We start from the raw sequence: 21,668 nt of genomic DNA, 5'->3' as shown, positions 1-21,668 counted from the left end.
TAGCTTATATTTATTAAAGCTAAATATTTCTCATTTTATTTAACTGATGATCCGTTACATTTACAAACTGAATAATTGGGATCGGCATGAATAGAATAGAAGGCTGTGAATGTTTCTGGCTCAGACAGGAAGCATCGTTTAAAGACTCTGCCCGTGTTTTCAGATCGTCATCGTGGAGGTCCAGGGTCTCAGGTCTGTGGCGCCAAACCGGATCGTTTACTGCACCATGGAGGTGGAAGGAGGAGACAAGCTGCAGACGGATCAGGCTGAAGCCTCCAGACCACAGTGAGAATCTCCTCCACGTTCTCCTCAGAGGGTCTGAGGGAGCATCCAGATCTATGTTTTAACTGCTGATGGGTTGAGAGTCAGATCACCGGTCTACCATTAGTAACCCCTAACCCTAACCCAATTCACCACCACTGGACCTCCCTTTTATTCAGACATAAAAACTTCTATTTGTGTGGAGGAAATGAAGTTGGAGTTTTCCTGATTCTCAGCGGTAAATAGCTCATAAAAATGTGAGGACTTCATCGTGATTATCCCACAGCGCTCACCTCGTATTCAATACGGCACACATAACCTGAAGGACGGTAATTAATTGTATTCAAATTTTATGAAAAAAAGATCCTAAGATGAGTTTTTTTTCTGTCTCCGTGGAAACGTAATTGTGAACCTTCTGAGCCTGACTCGTTTAATGTCTTCGACCGCGTTCCATCGTTATTCTAATTTCAAGATGTGTGGTTTCCATGGAAACGTGCTGGGGGTGACGTCGTGGGACAATAATGAGCCCATTTGATTGTGATTCCCCGCCTGATCATATAAGTTACACATTTCAAACTTTAAATCCCTTCGTCAAAGCAACGTGCAGAAACACGCTATGATGGCTGCTCCACTTCACAATGCCCTATAAGAAATGGTACTTTTAAGAGGTGTAAATTTATCTTGGGGTTATACTCGCATAAATATATAGACTCGTATACTAGAATTTTGTTGTGATTAATTTGTTAAATAGAAATAAAAAACTTAAAGCAATCTGTTCACCAGCAAACTGTCAATAACCAAAACTCAGCAGCTGCAGGAGATCATTGAGGAAAAAAAAAAAGTATTTATAGCTCTTATATATCATGGAATCATGAAATATCCTGCTTTACTTGCATGTAGAAATAGTTAATTAAAATAATTTTCAGACTTTTGAGACTTTTTATTCAAAACCTGAATGAGATGCAGATGAAAAGTCTTCTGGGATGGATTCTGCACAAATAGCGTTGCCCATCCATCGTGATGATTCTGGGACCATTTGACGGCACAAGTTCATCGGTCCTAAACTTTGTGATGATCCGTCTCTCACCTGTCAGAATGTTTCTCTCCGGAGCGTGACTGCAGCCGATCCCAACGCCATGTTCAAAACTCATCTCGGGTCATTATCTGCCCTCTGTCCTACGCGTGTGTGCGTGTGTGTGTGGTGAATATACCGAGAATTCTGCACAATGTTGCCTTGGAAACTGAATATGGAGCTCATATTTGTTTTTTGCCCTCAAATAGTAACGGACTGACTTGTGATCTTTACACTTACACACACACAGACTGTTAAAATGGCAGCTTGGGAGTGTGTGTCATGTCTGTCTCCATCATCCCGAGCAGAAGGCTCCAATAGAGTCTCTGTTAGATGAACAAAAGAGACTTCTGACACCCAGCACTGATGGGTCTGATGGTTCTGATGGGATAAACTGTTTCCTGCTTCCGGGTCGGTGACTGAGACTTGATCTGGAAGGGTGCCCTCCTTTGGAAGGTAACATGGCAGAACATGATTTTTGAACCGGTTCTGGTTTTGGAGCCCACTTATTCAGGATTATCAAACCAGTTTCGGGGAAATATTAATTCCAGATTAATTTAATGAGATTCACATCCTCTGTTCTCCCTGCAGAGGAGCAGACTGAACAAGTGGACTCTGAACGGGATATTTTGTTCAACAGGGCTGAATATAAAGGAAGCGTGTGTACCTGTCTTTCAGGTGGGGGACTCAGGGGGACTTCACTACGACTTACCCGCTGCCGTCGGTCAAGGTGAAGCTTTTCATGGAGAGCACCGGCGTCCTGGCTCTGGAGGACAAGGAGCTGGGCCGGGTGAGAGTTCTGGTGCACCGCACACTGCAACACGTGTTTATGTATGGTCAAAGTCAGATCAGCGCATAGACGGTATCTCTCATTGGACGTTGCCAACATTCTAACCAATCTCTTCCCTCCACTCTGCCCCCACCTCCCCTCAGGTGCTCCTGAATCCAACCACAAACGGGCCAAAGCAAGCAGAATTCCACCGGATGGTCATCCCCAAGACCAGCCAGGACACGGACCTGACGATCAAACTGGCAGTCCGTATGGACAAACCCCCCAACATGAAGCACTGCGGGTGAGGAAGACTCAGTGTTCTCATCAAGGAGCATTGAACAGGCATGCGCGGTTTAAACCAGTGATAACTTAGCGAATGATGGATCGGGTTTTACTTTCACTTCACCATGGATGACACCATGATCCATTGATTTATTAAGTTGTCTTGAAATGTGGCCTCATCTTCATCTTAAGTGGCACAAAAAGATGGAAGTGACTCAGAAAATCTCCTCACAGGTGTCTGTCTAGCCGAGATGAAAGCGTCTTGAGCGGCAGAAACGGGTTAACCCCAAACACGCAATGAAATCTATCTCAGAATAGCTTCACGGAAAAATCCTTCTTCTGGAGTCTAACCCGGTCGAAGCCTGAAAATATGACCAGAGCTCCAGAGAGCCATTCACACCAGGCACACAAAGCAGCCTCAGCCTGAGGTCCAAAGCAGTTTTCAACAGCACTGTGAATATGAGATTTGTTGAATGAAATGAAAAATCAATGCTCCCATTTTCTATTTTTTTTGGGGGGGGGGGGGGGGGTTATTTTGTGAGACCGTATCTACACATTTAACATTTCACGACGTGCTGATGCATTCGGGGTGTACCCTGCCCTCTCATCCATAGCAAGCTGGGATAGGATCCAGCAACTCCCGTGACCCGCAAAGCAGAACAAACAGAAGTGGATGGATGGATGGATGGATGGATGGATGGATGAACCAAAAAAATATACATTAATGTTGTGATCAAATGGAAGAGAATTTCCCTCTGATTCTGATCATTTGTATTCCACTGTGACATGCCACTAATCTGTCAGAGGTTTTCTACGTTTATGCTTGACCTGAGAAATATTTAGTGCTTTCTTTCTTTTCTTTCTTTCTTTTTTTAAATTTGGCCCTCCTCTGTTTTCAGCCGATGTTTGGCTCCGGCTGCTGGTCCTGTTTTGTGACGCACTTTAGAAAAGATGTAGCCTGTGTGTGATTCTGTGTAGTTCTGATAATCTGCCAGAAGACGGCGACACAGCTTTATTTTTATGCAGAAATGTCTGACATCTTTTATTATTATTATTAGTGCAGCAAATCTAAAGCCTAAATATCTGATTAATTTTAAATATAGTTTTTATCTTAATTTTATTATTTATTATTTTTTTACCTGGATAAGTCAGACTCTTCGCGGTGAACACACACCCGTGGGTATTGTCACTGACAGACATACAACAGAATGGATGATTGTTATTAATCTCAGTTTTCCAAAGACTCCACTGGGGGTCAGTGTTAGTCTCCGGGCGTTATTCCTGGTCTCTTAGAATCTGTGGTTCTCCTGCTGAAATGCGTGTTTCTATACTTTATTCTTTCATCTTATTTTATGCGATTTTCATAGAGAGTTTTTGACACGAAAAAAAACAGCGCATGTATCACAGAAAAAAAAGGGCTGCGTTTAAAGTGAAATTGAAATGTGAACAAACGGAAAACATTTGACAGAATTATTTACCATTTAATGATCCTTGTAACTTGGTTAAGAATTACCGTTAAGCTCAGTCGACTCGATATAATATACATCAAAAAGACCCTGACGGCATTAAGATAAAAGTTATGTTAAACCATGACTCCAGAAGACTTTTAATGTGAAAAGGCACTGTTGTAGCACACGTTTATTTCATGTTGTCTTGTTTTTGTTTGTCGTGTGTCACATGTTCATGTGCGGGTCGCTGAAGGAATTGAATTGAATATTATTTGTCTTCTGGACAATATTTTTTTTCCTCATCCTTTTTCAAGTCCGATGATTTGACCTGTTGAAGGTGAACGCTTGATCTCACTGCAGTAGAAGGAAGAGGAGATGCAGCCGAATGTTGATATATGATGAAGGTCAGGCTTTCTTCAATCAAAAAAAAAAAACATATTGCAATGAAATAATTGCTGAGTTCATTCTTTTTAGTTGATCAAACAAACATAAAAAACACAATCTGCTAATGTAGTGGCATTTATATGTTGTATAGATTGTTGTGAAAAAAATATTTTAATACAATTACAGACTGCGATTGCTGAAAAATACATTTTCAGTGGAATAACTGCTGATCCCATTGCATTATTAATGCCAATGTTAAGATGAAATACATTTAGGAATCCGTGGTTATATTTGTTGGTATTATTTTAAAAGCATAATTAGGCGTGTCTGCTCATGACACTCCTGCATCTGCTCTATAATCTGGGCATCCCGGTGCAATAGCAGTCATGTCTAACACCTCGCGATGAATGGGAGTCGATTGATCGACCCATAAAGACTGAGTTTACAGCTAAATGACCAGTTGGAGATGACTGTTTTCTTTGCGGCGAGGACTGGTAAATGCCTCCAGTGAACTTTGGCATCACACTGCTGAATGGATGTTTCAAACCCTGCAGGAGGACAGACCAGCCAAACAATTTTCACAAGTGGTCGACGAGCGGTGCCACATGCGAAACCGAAGTCATGCGAGAATGGCCCAGATTCTGCGTTCAGACGCACCCACAGCCTTGACTGGAGGCCTTTCTTTTAAGGGCGGGCAGCAGAGCTGAAGAAAGAGGTCTCGCCATCGATTGATTTTCTTCACTTGCACTTGCCTGTGTCCCACGCTTCAGGAGGCCCGGGAGCAGTCATTGATTGAGAGGCCACGCTGGTCATTCTTCCATTTTTCCTGCAGACTTCTTCAATAAGCTGCTGTTTGCGTCACGGTTTCCTTTTGGCTTCGCACGGAGAATAAGATTCATGCGTTGATAGTGTTCACAAGTGGGGGGGAGGCAGTAAAGCGAGGACATGTATGAAAGGAAATAAATCACGACCTTGAACATCTCACAGGTTCCAGGTGGTTTCATTTTTGTTGTTTTTTAATCATCAACATCACTAACATCTGACTGCATATCTTGAGTAAAAAAAAACAGAAAAAACAACTCAATCATGTCCAAAAGATACAAGGTGTTAAAAAGAAACTTGATAAATCCTTCCCTACAACTTTAAAATCATGCTTTTCATTAAACTGCTGTTATTTCTATGTTATAATTGACATCATCCTGGTTGCACATGGGCCTCGGTTAGTTTGATTATAGATGATTTGCCTATTAATCTGCATTCAGTCTAATTTAGGAAAAGTGTCCTATGTGTCCTATGTGTCCAGCCAATGGCACAAAACCCAACGATGCTCAGTTTGCCACGATATAAACGAGGGCCACATCAGCATTTTGGTTGCCCTCAGCGGACCAGTTGTAAATGTAATGTAAAATAAATGTAAAGACTGCTTAACATGCAGTTAAATAACTTCTTCTTATTTATTTAAGTTAGAAACATTGTATAGTTGTAAAAATATATGGATTGCTTATTGCTGTTATTATAACATAAATGCTTTAAATTTATCAGGTTAAGAAAACCACATTACTCAATCGATCAATAATCAAACTTATTCAAGTAAATAATATTAAATAATTAATAAAGATATAATACAACACAATATAATACAACAGTTACAACATTAACTTTGTTAAAAACTCGTTTGTGACAGTTGAGAGGGGCAGACCTACAGTACAATCAACATGCTAAGAACATGTGAGAGATGCAGCATTTTACAAAAATAAATGGCTGCACACAGCTCTCGAGGGCCACAAAAAATGACGTGGAAGGCCACATTTGACCCCCAGGCCTTGAGTTTGACACATGATATAAACCATCAGTTGAGGAGAGATGCAGAATTGAAGAAGAAGAAAAATGTCTCACGAAAGTTTGACTCTGTGTGGAGATAATGTGTGGAGTGGAGTTGATTCTCTTTTTATGGTTTTTCATATTTGAACTGAATTGCAATTGTCAATTCTTCAGTGACGGGGGTGATCTTTGTCCTTGGGGGGAAAAAGTAAAAAAAAAATCCTGAGCACTCAAATGATTTCTTGCCAACATAGAATGAATTTCAGTCACAAAGAATTGCTGCTTTTAAGTACAGTCTTGACCCTGAAAGCAGAAATTCTCTCATTTGCCCATCAAGATCTTATGATATGATTTAAAGCTCCGGAGCCCAGACTGAAGGGCCTGTAGATTTATCTATACTTAACTGATTTGATCTGTTTCATGTCGAACTGATTGGTTTTTGAACTTTCAGACAAAAATGTTTTTTTTACCAGTCACTTCTTAGAAACTGTGATTATTTGTTTTTCTGACAGTTGATATTGAAAAATTTACTCATTGAAAACAGGGGAAACGATAAACCCTGGCCGACATGTTTGTGTTCCTGTTTATTTATTTGTTGTTTTCTAAGCGTGGTGTTCAGGGACTGACCAAGTTGGTGTTTTTAACAGTGCTGTGATTAAAAGGTTTTCTCTTTAAGTTGAAGTCAAGTCTTTCTTTCCCTGTTTTCCAGACATTTGTACACTTTGGGGCAGCGACTCTGGAAACGCTGGAAAAGAAGATATTTTGTCCTTGTTCAGGTAAGAAACCGATAAATCAAAGGAGGACTGTCGATTCATGTTTCTAAAAATAATTTTGTTTCCTTTTTGCATCAAATCTAAAGCCCTTTTAAAAATAAGTTGTATTTTACTGGTTCTGATCCACTAAGTCTCCGGGAAGTGAAACATGCTCCCCCTTGTAGAACATAAAGAAACTAGAAAAGCACTCAGAGAGGGCAGACCTCCGCCGAGCAGCTCATTCCCCTCCTAACTGGATTTACACCATCCACATGTTGATCTGGATCATCATCAATAGGTTCCAAATTGTTCTTGTTATCTTTATACACCAACCATGAAAAGTAAAAGTGAATGATTTTTGAATCTGAAAATGGGGTTTAAATGTATTCTTTTTTACTGACTCCATTCTGGATCCAATCCAGATGAAATTCAGTGGTGAGATAGAGGCCCCCACCCTACATGACATTGGTCAATAATCATAGAATCAATAATTACTGAATGACACTTCCATCCATTGTAAGAACTGTGAACTTGTGAATGAGGATACATTTCCATACGATTGAATTGTCTTTTACTTTCGGAGCGTTTCTTCATCCTACAGGTGAGTCAGTACACGTTCGCCATGTGCAGCTACAGAGAGAAGAAGGCGGAGCCTCAGGAGCTGATGCAGCTGGAGGGCTACACTGTGGACTATTGCGACCCGCAGCCAGGTAGGCGCACCTGTACCGCTTCAGTGACATCATCATGCAGTGCTTTACTCTGCAGTAGGGGTGATCTAATGGAGTCCAAAGCCTCTCTTTGCAGAGGAGGCTCAATGGAGCGAGGGCAGTGTGGAGGAAGAGCAGCAGGAGAATGAGTGACGCTCCATTAGACACACCTCCCGTCTCTGATTGGTGGTTTAGATTCAGGCCGAGTGGATTCTTGCAAATAGTGCAAGAACCAGTAAATGAGGCTTTAGGAGTCTTTTTTTCCCCCCACTTTTTCATCTCAGGTTGAAGTGAAGGTAATTTTTGTACAGGTTACTACTACAGCTTTTTAAACGAGAAAAGCACTCAGAGAGCGCAGACCTCCGCCGAGCAGCTCATTCCCTTCATAAGGTTCTGAATTGTTCTTGGTATCTTTATACACCAACCATGAAAAGTAAAAGTGAATCGGAGTTGATGTATATTTTTAAATTATTTTTGAATCCGTAAATGGAGTTTAAATGTTAAAATGTATTATTTTATGCTGACTCCATTCCGATCCGGATGAGATTCGGTGGTGAGATAGAGACCCACACCCTACATGTGTGAAATTCCATAAACATTGGTCAATAATCAACCGAGATATTGAGGAACAAACGTTGAACTGCAGTGTTGCCGAACATTTCAAACTGCTCCGGAATCCAGGATCTCTTCTGGATCGTCGCCTAAATTCAAGCATCTATTTCTGGTAACATTCCCAACATTTCTTGAAAACTTCATCAAGATCCGTCCAGAGCCTTTTGAGTTATCTTGCTAACGGGTGGATGGACGGACAAACAAACACCAGAGATCACATAAACTCTGCCTCGGCGGAGGTAAATCTATGTTGAGGATTTGAGTTGTGCATTTCTCTGATCTCGTTTAGATGCTGCTGGTTTTGTGGTGGATTTTTGTATTTATATATTTTTTTATCTGAGTTTATTTGTTGTTATTTTGTATTTTTCATGTTGAAAGATTGCATCTAGAAAGATGTCTAGTTTGTGAATCCTGTCACTGACAATGGTGAATAAATCAATTCTGATTGTTGATTACATTTAATACACTTCGCAAACCCTCCTCCTCTTCCTCTCCTCAGGAATGCAGGGCGGCCGGGTGTTTTTTAACGCGGTGAAGGAGGGCGACCTGGTGATGTTTGCCTCCGATGACGAGCAGGACCGGATTCTGTGGGTCCAGGCGATGTATCGAGCCACCGGACAGTCCTACAAACCCGTTCCACCGCCACAGAACAAAACCACAAACGGCAAAGGAGGGATTCAGAAACCAGCATCCCCCATTAGTAGGTCCTGATGCTCGTCAAGAATAAACTAAGGACAGTTAGGCGCAGACAGTCCATCAAAATGAAACACATCATCCCTAAAACAGGAAACAAGAGATAAAAGTTTATAGACAAATTAACAAAATTCGATTTAGGGTTTAGGGTTAACAACAAAAGTCTCACAGGGCCTTGTTCAGTCCTCAGCAGTTTAGATAAGTATTGAACACATACATTTCTAAAGATGTTACTGACGTGAAAGTTTCACCAGATGTCGACAAAGAAATCCTTGGAAATTGAGTTACTATGTGTAATAATATGGAATGACACAGGGGGAAAAGTATTGAAGACGCGACACTGCTCGGCTTGTTCCTGAAATCGGGTGAAAGTTATGTCGGTAGCAACTTTAGAAATATATTTACTGAGAAAAATACTTATTTTACCCATTGTATTGCGATATGTGTGCAGTTTGTTTTTGGTGTTGTATTGTGGCTTTTCTTTTTAAACTCTGAGGTGAAGATGAAGAATGTGAAACACCCAGAGTGCCGTCGTCGGCATGTCTTCTTCCTCTCTCTTGTTTGACGTTCTCCTGTCTTTCCTTTTCCTTTTTTCTTTCTGTTTCCTTTCACTCTGAATTCCTTTTCCTATTTGCGCTTCTCTTTTGAGAATTTTTGCTTCAGTGTTTAAGAAATAAAATGTAGGATTGAAGGAAAAACAGCAGAAGTGTCTTTTACAGCAGAAATCAGCAGGGTGCCAGACTTTAAGGCTTTTTTGTTATTGTTTGCAGGCTGCAGAGAAGGAACTGAACGTTGAACTACTGTGAGACAAAACATAAAAGGGTTAAAATGCAAGGAAGGGATGGGGGGGGGAGGCAATAAGACATTACCTTCTTCAGCACATGCCACACATCCATTTGTCTTGTTTTCCTCTAATTTCCCTTCATTGTTCCCTCTCTTTTCATTTCCCTCGTTCTTCACGTAGTTTATCTTTGCGGTCTGACAGCTTTATTTTCTCATCAAACCTTTGATGCGATTTGTTTTTCCCATCTTCATCCTGCTTTGTTTATTTCCATGTTCTCTTGTGGACTCATTTCCTGCAGCAAACCAATGAGAACCCACCACAGAGAAAGGGTAAATGTTTGCTTTTACTTGCAGACATTTTTCTGGTCTTTCTGATTGATTTATATACTTCAAACCTTACTTTATGGCTTCTTCCGTGTTTCTTTTCTTATGTTCCTCGTCCAGTTTTTATTTTACTTCCCTTCATCCCCTTTCCCAAATCATTTCCTTCATTATCTCCTGGCGGTAGACCGTGTCTGCTTACTCGCTGGCCGGTAACCCCCCTCCGGGTGAGCATTGTCACATGAAGAGCTTCACGCTGGGAGCTGATTATGGCGGTATTTTTATATTTCGGTCGTCCTCGCCGGCACTCGTTAGCGTTTAATGGAACAGATTGAACCGCTAATGGCGAGAGGTGCTGATACGCTGTTTGCAGGTTAAAATAGAAAGTGTACCTGGGTGCTAAGTGCTGCTGTGTGTGTGTGTGTGTGACAGAGCGAGAGATGGGCTTCGCAAAAAACAACTGTTACTTTACTCACCTGCGTTCACCTGGTGCTCACCCTGCAGACCAATGAAAATGAAGTATGAAGGGTTAAATCACTGTATATTTGAATGTTGCTTGCACGCACGCACGCACACGCACACGCACACGCACACACACACGCACAGACACATCCGTGACTCTTGTTTGTCTGTCAAATTTAAACGATTTGGTTTGAACAGCGGAGACGTTTTATTTACAAGAAGCCATCGTGTTCATCATATCTGTTTGTTTCCTGTTCTTTACTTTCTTGTTGATTCATTTTCAAAGCTGATCTCATGTGTGTCTCTGTAGGTGTGTGTGTGTGTGTGTGTGTGTGTGTGTCCCTACTAGACTCAAATCTGTGTAAACAACCAATAAACAAGGACAGAATGTGACTCTTCGGAGGCTTTATAGAAGTTTGCGTCTGGCCTTTGACCTAAATCACTTTCACCACACAGATTGCCCCGAGCTGAAGGGCCAGTTGGGGTTGAGCTCCACCCATGAAGTTGTTTTTTGACCAGTTGGGGGTTTTAAAGAAGCAGGTGGTCAGTTTGAGCACGACTCCCGAGCTGTCGGTTTGTCTTATCCTCCCGAGGTTTGCGTTTGCCTTAAACAGCTGGGCATCGGTTCGTTTGCGTCTCACCAACTTTTGCCTGACTTGAGCTTGTTTGCGCTCGGCGATACGAGAGGCTGATGACTTGTCTGCCTGTATCTTCATCTCCGCTGGCCCTGACATCATCGTCGTCGCCGCCGCCACGCTCCGACAGGCAGATCAAGTCATATCTCTCAGCCTGGCGCACCTGAAACTGCGACGCTCTCCTTCCTCCTCCTCCTGGTTAGTGTCAATAATCTGCCATCAGAGCAGGATGTCATATAGATGTGACTGTTGCCGTGACGATACCAATGGAACTGAGACAAGATAGATATGGAGAGATTGAGCACAGAAAGCTACCCCCCCCGCTTCCCTCACCTCATCACACACACACACACATAATTCTACATTTAGCTGTTACTTCAGACAAGCAGACTAATGATGGAGGGTTTGGAAAAGGAATAAAAGCAGCAAAACCCGGAAACTAATCTCTGAACAGGTTTTTTTTTGTTTTTTTGTTGAACCTTGGCAACAACATGATGCCGGGCCAGCGCCTGTTGACCCGCCCAGATCCCACTGGCCTCCTTCACAGATTCCGCTTTGCCCTTTTTTTCACCAAAGCCATTTCCTGTTCTTGGATATCTGGTTTCCTGGCAGTAATTTGAGTCCTTAAATAAAGACCATCTCATAATGGATCAGATGAAGTCCGGCTCTTCCCCTCTGAATTTGAATTGTTACTCTTGATTTTAGTTTGGAGTTCCTCCGTTCCCACATCGGACTCGGAGTTCCTCCAACACTGATGAGAAGCAGTTAGAAAAATACAAAGGCTACAAACCTGCGCCATCTGTGCCATCTGTGCCAGGAGCAGCAACATCCGCCCGGATTTTCTGCCACACACATTGATTCACACACACACACACACACACCCCTCCTTTAACACCCCTCCCCTTCAGATAATAGCTGGAAGTTGGACTTGACACGGATCAACATCACTCCTTTGCTGTCTGCCCCCCAATCAATACTCCCCCTCCTCCATCTTCCACTTATTATCAGCGCTAATCTATATCTCTTTGTCTCGTTTTCTTTAGAGTCCCTGTCTTTTCTCCAAACTACATTAAGGACAATCCCGTATTTTGGAGGTAGCGAATGTAAAATGACCTACATCGGTATTAGACTGAGGGAAAGCAGGCCACGGGAGCCAAAGGGCAGTGGGAGTGGGAAGAAAAGAAGAGGAGCGTCGATTGGAAGTTGATTGTGGAGGTTTCACTTTTGCCGTCTTTTCTTTGGGACAAAAGCGATAATGAAAGGGAGGACAGCCTCGCGGGCTTCTTTGCGTCCACACAAAAAACAAAATGGCAGCGTTAATAAAAAAAGCGATCCCTAATGCTCATCTCGGACTCGAGACCGCAGGCGTCGCAGGCATGGAAACGGCGACGGCATTCTTCTTCTTGGTCTTTTGTGGAGCCATGTGTCACACTCAGAAAACTCCCATCCCAAAATGTCCCCTCACGGTAAAGGCAGAATGGAGAGCGTTGGGCTTTTGATTTGGCGGGGCCATTAACAGGAAGGCCTACAAGGACTGGAAGTGAACCCGTGTTTGCTCAGGCTGAGACATCCCTGCCTCTTCTGCTGCTTTTTCCGTTGACTCGTTGTCAGGTTTGTGACACTGTAAAAGAGAGAAAATCAGAACCAAGCCCCAAAGATTCAACCCAATAACCATTTTCTTGCGGTAAGAAACGAGACTAGTATTCTTTCTTTCAGCAAGGGAGAATGGAGCTGCTCTCTAGCCGTGCCAGCCACCCTCCCAGCAAGGGAGAGTGGCTGCTGCTAGCCTCGTCCTCGATTCTCAGAGAAACAGCTCCACTCCAGCTGGTTTTATTAGCAGATAAGAATGTGTACGTGCGTAAATCACCCAGACATGAAGACTCCAACCTTGAGCAGATAGCACTTCCAGACAACACAAAGTGTTCACTTCTTCAGTCTAGTCAGCATATTAACAGATCTACGATTGTCACATACTTTATGAATATCTTGAGTAAGATTATGAAGGATAAATGGCCTTAAAAGAACCATGACATAACTACTGCTACTCATTGGTGAATTAATGATAAACACATTCGCAGATTTATCTAACAATTCCCCCCTTTTTATCATTAATGAACACATAAACATAACATCATGTGATGTCAACTCGACTTCAAATGGCATTCTCATTCTCATGTATCTATACGTGACGGATCAGGTTCCGTGAGATCCGTACCTGCAATAGCAACTTTCCAACAATAGGCAGTGATTTTTTAATGCAAGGGAAAACATAAGCACCCATGATAATTTGAATAATTGACCTTTACCCATGTCAAAATCACTTATTAGCATGTTACATTGTCCGATTGGAAATCAAAACAGTCATGGCCTGCAGCCAGACTTCCTCAGTGTGTGTGAAAGCATAGAACCTCAAGTTTATTTAAGTCACAGTTTATATTGCCCAGTACGGTAGGTGAGACTGCTTTAGCTTGTTCTGTCACACAAATCAAAGGGACCCCGAGGGGTAGCGACAGTCTGAGGTTGGTGCACGGTGGAGTGATGCGTTTTTATTCACCAATCACCCTTTTCTTCTGGCACAGCTTCTTCGGTCAGGAGTGTGTGTTGAGGAGTCGACTGACAGGTTCTTCTATTAGACTATGGTGGCGTTCATCTATGGCCTACAGCAGGTGGTTACTAGCACGCACTGCTGGAGCAGCTAAAAATGTTTGCTAACAATGTTACTTGTCAGCCAGTGAGGTTCTGCATCTGCGCAGTGTCGCTCGGGATCGGAGGTGTGATCTTTTGAGTGCGAGGGTTACTCACACGTTGCACCGGACACTGTTGTTAGTTGTGGTAGCACCTGCAGTGGGTGCCGTGCATCCCAGTTGCTCCTTCGGCGACCTTTTCAGCCGTGTGGGTCATCAGCTGAACTCGGAAGGAATCCCACCACCGTTGGTGTTCCCAGGACTCGTCGGGTGTTCTTTACCCGCACAAAGTCTCTGGGTCCGATGTTCGGGCAGGTGCATCTGCTGCTGCTGCTGCTGCTGCTGGACGACACGACCTCTCTTTTTGGTCTCTCAGTACCTGCGTCAGATTTATCATGCAGTATTGGGTCAGTGCATCATCACACAGTGTGCTTGGCCATAGGAACCAGTCCAGTGTTTGGAGGTCGTCCAACCAACACCTCACTTGTTGACGACAGATTATGCTGTGGGTTAGGGTTAGAAGGTAAACATTTAATCCAGGATAATTCCAACATAACTTCGTTCATCTGGCTTTCAGAGTGTGGGGTTGTTTCATTCTGCAGCGCCACCAGAATGCGTCTGGTAACTGCAGTGTGTCTTCATTTCCAACTTGAGTCTGTCACTGAGTTCTGAAAGCATTTTGTTAGCAACACATGAATCATTGTCAAACCATTGTCAGAGAAAGTCATCTTCTCCATCGCTGAAGCACTTTGTTTCTTTGTGCTTCAACCAAATTCGAAAGCAAGGTGAGCGTTCCACCAAGTCCATCATCAGATGCTGACAACGTCTCTGAGGTAGACGAGCAAGTTGATGGAAAAGTCAATGGAAAAGTCATTGGACGCGCCCGTCCAACATTATGCCATGCAATCAAAATTGAACACACATCAAAATCATATTTTTGTGTATATATATATTTTTTTGGAACCAATGAGCCTGAGAATAGCAACATCTCCTCCCCTTTGACACATGGTCAAACCCATGAGTCAACTGAATCTCTTCTCTGTGCAAAAGTAAAAGTAACCAATTAATGCACTTGTGAAATTGAGAAAGGATGAACAAACAGGAAATAATAAACATCAAACAAAGACGGTGCTTTGAGATCCTTCAGAATGGGAGACGCCATTCTCTCGTCAGGGGCGGACCAATCGTCCTCAAGGGCGCCCAGCGCGGGCCCCCAAATCCAGATTTCTTGCCAGTGAAGAAAGCTTTGACAAATACAGGTTGCTGAGGAGTCAGGCATACACAATTAAAAACAATCTATTGTCATAATAGAGTCTCTTTAAGGAATGCAGATTCAAAGGCTTCATCTCTGCTCAGGAACATAAGCTGTAGAATGCAATAAATGTGATGTCACCACATCATGAGTTGATGAAACCTGCGGTTTCATCGAGTCCATTAAAAATCCCCATTGTTGTGCAGTGATCAGTTATACACGTACATCATGGCGCATGCGCGGAATGGCAACGCCATTGGAATCACAAAAGAAGAGTAATTTCAAAGAAGGCGTCATGAAATCTTGACCAAGCAAAAATTATCAGAACATAAAGAAGAAATCATAAACTCTGTGATAATCTAAAACATGTACCCTCAATAGTCTGTGTCCCTTTAACAGGCCTAGATAGAGGTTTGTGTGTCACAGCATCAGAATCCAATTAAACATAAAACATGAATCCCATTCATCAATAACAGAACAACAGGATGCTGTTCATAAGCTTTGTGTTTTAACGTGTATTGCTGCTGTTTGAGCATATCTCTTTGCATCATTAAGTTTAAACATCAGTTGAGCTGTGTGTGTGTTTGTGTTTGCATCTCACGTGAACCGGAGGGCGATCCGTCAGTCAGTCAATCCGAGCCAGCCACAGAGAAGGAGGGACCCCCGCCCCCTCATCCACGACACCGCTGTTGATCACCCCTCCTCTGGTCTCGGTCCCTCAGTGGTTCCGGTCACTCCCTCATCCAGCGTCCCCTCTGTTCACAATTGAAGCATCCGTCTGGTCATCGTTCCTCCACAGGATGAGAGCACGTTCTCTTTCTCAGTCGTGACGATGTCTCCCACGGGACGTCCTCTCACGGGAGGCACGCTGCCTTGAGACATCGAGCGTTGCATGCTCTTTGGAGGAAAGTCTTTTTCTTCTTCTTTCTTCTTCTTAGCATGTTTGACGTGGTGCATTCAATCGGTCAGTCTGTTCGCCCCACATATCATGCTCGAGTGAGCAGTGTGGCCTGGTGGGGGGGCGTTGGACCCTCAGTGGAGTGCACCCTGAGGTGGACGTTGAACTCTGGTCTGATGGTGATGGTGATTGATGTCTTCTGGTCGTGGACGGTGGGAGGAGGCACCCAACCCCCAGTGGCTGGAACAGAGTGACCCGCGGGGGCCAAACTCCAGCACAGTGGAGCAGTTTGTGGAGTAAAGGAAAACAATTAGTTTCTGCATATTGACTTAACATTTCTGAATCGGCTTTCTGCCTCCCACTTTTCAGACATTTGTCACGTTTATCAGATAATATTATACCATATTACATCAACCGACTTGAACCTCTGAGCCTAGCATGCTATCATCTATTGTAACATCTGAGACACGTTAAAGCGCAGGAAGCAAACAGTAGGAGAATAACAATCATAACACTCACAGGAGCAATGGCTTCCAACAGAATACATACATAAAAAATTTTTTTATAATGATGAGTAATGGCACAAAGCTATTTGTGCCACCATCCCCCCTCTTGAGGCGTGGCAACGCCCACGGCTCAATATCGCTGCCCATATGTAGACAAATTTAGGCAGACGTGAATGTCCTAGTTGATGTCATTGCTATCAATGACCTGGTAGTGTATGTACCTTTTAAAAAAATTAGATTTATTTTCCCTATCTGTCCTTCCCTCCATGATTATCTACTTGTTCTTTCCTACCTAGACATGCTGAATCGTGTGTTTTTCTTTACTTGGCGCCCTGCAGTAATGCGCCCAGTGTCCTATCTCACACTTTCCTTCCACCCCCTCCTCTGCCACCCCGACCTCTCTGATAAGGTCTACTTCTGTCTCGCTAAAACACTTCCTCTTTACCATCAAAAACATATCATTAGACTCTCTTCATGTTTTGCCCATGTAATAAATTCAGACAGAGTTAAGTTTAGCAAGGTGACAGAATGCTTCGTCAGCCAGTGGCTGATTTCTGTGTTAGAGGTTTTGTTTTTGAGATGGAGCTCATTCTTTAATTGTTGCCGATATGGACCGGCCTCATCATTAACATCATAAAGGGCACTGTTCTGTTTAACCATTTCTTTCTAGTCCTGCTCTGAAGTCATCAATAACTTCATCAGACTTTGGCTTTGTTTGTCCTATTTTACTGTAGTTAGCTCTTTGTCTAAACACCTCTCTCTCTTGCATTTAGTCTGGGTTTGACTTTGGTTACGTGGGCGGACAACAACGGTGGGGCGCTACTTTTTATTTATGCCCCTCCCGAGTGGAGGTGCAGATGGGTAAATTCCTCTTTTCTAATTTTGGTTGAGTAGAAAGGTTATTTATTCTTCAGCGTTTACTTATTCTATCTTAAATACCTTTCCTGCTATATAGAATTCCACACGTGACGTAACTCAGAGAGAATCCCCCTAATGGGGCGAAGTGCAACTCCCGAGATGCAATCTTCTAGAGCAAACCTTTGTTTGCTCCGGCTTCTCGCTCGGCGTCCTAACACAGAGTTGCATATCGTTTTAGACCCTCCAGTCTGGTCACCACTAACCTTCATGAATGAGTTCACAAAGTCTTCCCCAGTGACGGTCTTGCGTTGACACCGTGAGGTTCCAGACCGTCCAGCCGTGCAGTGATCCCATGAGGTCTCAGGCTGTTTTACTGTTACAACTTTGACTCATTCCGTTCATCCACATGAAACATTTATTCACAGACACGTACATACAGGGTTTTAAGTCTAGACTTTAACAACAACAAGCAGATCTGTACTTTATTTTTATTTAGCAACACCAACTTTGTATGCTTTAATTTATTCCAGGCCTTTACATCCGCATTTAATTATTAATATGGCCTCTAAATTTAATGACGTCGTTTGTATGCACTGCTCAATAGGATCGTACCGGAACCCTACTAGCTTCCTTTTAAACAAGACTGTATTGATCACTTGATCAGGTACTGCGCAATAGGACCGCTGCTACCCCTATTCACTCGTCTTCAGCGCGATGAGAAACATCTCCATCCGCTATGAGGTCTCCCACTGACTGCGTCCTTCTGGAGCCTCCACGTTAGGGCTAATCCCTACCCGCCTTCTCGCGGAAACCTCTACGTTAGGGCTAGCTAAGCCCTACCCGCTTTCCCGAGGAACAAGAAAAAGGGTGTCTTACCTTCAGGCTGGTCTGCTCTGGTTCGGATCCCGTCAACCCGATCCCCAGGGACTGGCACGCGAAGGATTGGCCCCGGAAAAGGGTCTTAGTGAATTAGAGTGTGCACCCTCTAATCAATTCTTCCAAGCCAGCCCACTGCAGACGGGTGTATTGGATCCTGCCGACAACGCCAATTAATGTCAGGTTTGTGACACTGTAAAAGAGAGAAAATCAGAACCAAGCCCCAAAGATTCAACCCAATAACCATTTTCTTGCGGTAAGAAACGAGACTAGTATTCTTTCTTTCAGCAAGGGAGAATGGAGCTGCTCTCTAGCCGTGCCAGCCACCCTCCCAGCAAGGGAGAGTGGCTGCTGCTAGCCTCGTCCTCGATTCTCAGAGAAACAGCTCCACTCCAGCTGGTTTTATTAGCAGATAAGAATGTGTACGTGCGTAAATCACCCAGACATGAAGACTCCAACCTTGAGCAGATAGCACTTCCAGACAACACAAAGTGTTCACTTCTTCAGTCTAGTCAGCATATTAACAGATCTACGATTGTCACATACTTTATGAATATCTTGAGTAAGATTATGAAGGATAAATGGCCTTAAAAGAACCATGACATAACTACTGCTACTCATTGGTGAATTAATGATAAACACATTCGCAGATTTATCTAACAATTGTCCGTCGCTGACCCCGAAGCTCCGTCACCGCCTGTCGCTCCGGGCGCCGTGAGGCCAAGCCGCAGCGGCGTGGAATCTCTGCTCTTCTGGACCCGCACCTTTAAGGCCATTGATGACCTACATTTCTCCTTTTTTTGTTTTTACCTGCCACCTGCTGAAAACAGTCCCTAATAAACACAACACAACTTGTTGTTCTACTTGTTGTTCTACTTGTTGTTCTACCCCCATTGCTCCTGTTTCGCGACTCTTCCGGTTCTTTCCTCCCGTGCTGGCGAACGTCTCGTTCCGGCTGAGAGTCCTTCACAGCGGATCAGTAGCCAACTGAGGTGGAAACTATTAGCCACGGCGCTGAGAACTGACTGCCAATGTAGTTCCGTGCGTGTTCCCTCTTCAGTCCCCCCCCCCCGAGCTCAAAGAGGCGTGAATGATTGGGAATCGGAACACATTTATAAATCACCTCATTAGCCGATGGGATTGTGCAGCCGTCCGTCTGCTAAAGTCGGGTTTGTGTTGCAGTGTGATAGGTGGACGCCTATTTATTTATTCTTGTCCGGCAAAGCCGAAAATAAACTTGACTCTTGCTGCATTCGCTATGATAAAAAAATTCAGCAAAATGAGAAGAACCTTTTAATAATCTTCATCTCCTCTGTTGCCGCTTTGAAAATGGGATATCCAGATATCCTAAAAAAAGAATACAGTACTCCTTTTCCTGACGCCCGTAATAAAACATTATTTTACGCTGCTAAAGCGTCCGTCTAACAGACTTGTACGTTTTCACGTCCTTCTTGTGAGGATTAATTCAGTAAACACAACTGAAACTTCCAATTATTGAAATGACCTTTGCATGGTTTTCATATGGAATTACATTTCAGTGCATAATTTACATTCCAGGACAGACGCTTCGTTGCCATGGTATCGTAGTGCTAGCATGTAAAACCCGCTGGCGTTTGCTCTACTGAAGACGAGATTTAATCTGAGAGTAATTGAAGTCATTTAACACCTCCATAAAAATGTAAATGTTGTGTTTGCTGCCCAGGCCTGGATCCGTCCCAGCGCCAGGGGGTGGAGGAGCTGATCTCTGCAGCGCCGAGCCGCTTCGACCACGCCGCCCTGTTCTCCGTCCTACAGAGGAACACCCTGCAGCACCGCATGAACGACTCCTTCTCCTGCCTGGTAGGTCGGCACCAACACATGACCGCGGGTTCCTTCATTCTCCATCCGCTATCGGTCCGGCTGTGAGGGAAACTGGGTGTCAGACGAGGAATGCAGTCTGTAATCACATCCCTGGAAGGTTTGACTGCACTGGAGGAGAACTACTTTGTATGGAATAGAGCTGCAAAAGGAAATCATGATGTATTTTATTGGAAAGTGATAAAAGCAAGGAGCAATTAATTAAATACAGTTCAGTTTTCAGTTCAGTAAATGTTTTCTAAACTCCACAAATCCCTAAAATCTCTCTCTCTCTCTCTCCCGATGGGATTATTAAAGTATTCTGATTCTGGAACCCATTACACTAATTATTTTGTGAATCTGGATAAAGAGACGAATCCAAGGTTTTTTTTTTATTTTAATTCCATTCTCAGGAAATAATTCTTGAATGTTATTGAAATAAAATGTGGTCTTATCTGTGCAGATGTGAACTTAGTATGAATCCAAATAGAAAAAACATATTGATTGGTTCTTTATTGATGTGAAGCTGTTCTTTTTGTAGATTCTTTTGAGGGGGTGGGGTAATATTGGGAAATAAGTTTTACTTTCTTAATTTGTTGTCTCAGTTAGATTTCTAAGGGTTTGTTGTGGCCTTGTCTTGCTGTGTTTCTGAATCTTTATTAATTATTGGGGGGGGGGGGTTTCCCCAGCGCTGTCCTCCACTCATCATTTTTAGTTTCTACAGACTCTCTGTATTTAAAAAAAAAAAGAACTTAAGATGTACTTTTCCAGCTGGGTTTGAGTCCCACTGCTCTTGTTTGGTTAATGGGCTGCAAATTTCTCTTCCATATAAAAGAGCTGGCTCAACGCCACTCTGGAAGAATTTAAGATTAATCTTTGTTGGGGGTTTTTAATTTGAATAAGGATTTTCTTACACTGTAATAAGCTTTACAAGCATTGTGTGTGTGTGTGTGTCTGTGAGAAGCCTTGGGGGCTCTCTCACGCTGATTGAGGGGATAAACGCTCTAATCAATACTTTCCAAATAGGAACATGACCCTTATAGAAGCCTCCTGGTTGGCTCAATGGAGGGGGGTGGAGAGGAGGAGCTAGTGTGTGTGTGTGTGTGTGGGGGGGGGGGGGGTTCTGTACACATTATTGACGTTTACTTTACAATCTTTATTTCAGTGTGTAGAAATAGAGAATTTTTTTTTCTTTTAACTGTAACTGGTTTTAACTGTATTTCTGTCTCATCACTGCTGCTTCACAGTTCTGTTAGACAAGATGGTAAAAACAGTAACAATAGAGTCCGTTAAATGAAGCACGTGGAAGTGAAAGGACACGTAAAATTACTGAAAGAGTAAAACAACAAGCGCTGGACAGCTCTGGAAAGGCTTTCACTGAGTGTCTTTTGTTCCTGACACAAGATAGCAACAAAGAGGAGGAGAAATCACTCCTGTCTTTTCTGACATCTGTGAGAGTTGCAGACAAACTTTTCAGAACAGATCAATAATCAATGGTGCAGTGGGTGATGTCGCCAGTTTATTCTCCCTGTTCTCTTGAGATGTATAATTTTCACAGGTGAAACTTTAAGCCAAATTCAAAATCCTCCGCTTTTGATCAACGGTGAACGTTTGTGTTGATCTTTCGCTGCAAGCTCTTTCATTCCACTTTGAATAGAACTAGGGTAGATGTGAAAATAAAAATCACATCAAATCATATTGTCATCTTTCCTCCAAGTTACTATCAGATCTATGAGCTCAGCAGCGACGAGCA

General features: G+C 43.1%; 1 protein-coding gene across 1 annotated transcript in view; it reads left to right on the top strand.

The window, feature by feature from the left end:
* cadps2 (Ca++-dependent secretion activator 2) overlaps positions 1 to 21,668 on the top strand; it is an 86,663-nt gene that overhangs the window by 27,968 nt on the left and 37,027 nt on the right. Inside the window, exons 6-12 of the mRNA XM_068739659.1 lie at positions 164 to 285; positions 2,012 to 2,123; positions 2,267 to 2,406; positions 6,750 to 6,816; positions 7,394 to 7,502; positions 8,611 to 8,811; positions 19,782 to 19,918. Coding sequence (XP_068595760.1) covers positions 164 to 285; positions 2,012 to 2,123; positions 2,267 to 2,406; positions 6,750 to 6,816; positions 7,394 to 7,502; positions 8,611 to 8,811; positions 19,782 to 19,918 — 888 coding nt within the window. The remainder of the gene's footprint in view (positions 1 to 163; positions 286 to 2,011; positions 2,124 to 2,266; positions 2,407 to 6,749; positions 6,817 to 7,393; positions 7,503 to 8,610; positions 8,812 to 19,781; positions 19,919 to 21,668) is intronic.

This window comes from Brachionichthys hirsutus, chromosome 5 (genome assembly GCF_040956055.1).
Source record: "Brachionichthys hirsutus isolate HB-005 chromosome 5, CSIRO-AGI_Bhir_v1, whole genome shotgun sequence".
In the NCBI taxonomy this organism is placed as follows: domain Eukaryota; kingdom Metazoa; phylum Chordata; class Actinopteri; order Lophiiformes; family Brachionichthyidae; genus Brachionichthys; species Brachionichthys hirsutus.
This window is presented reverse-complemented; position numbering and strand designations above follow the sequence as displayed.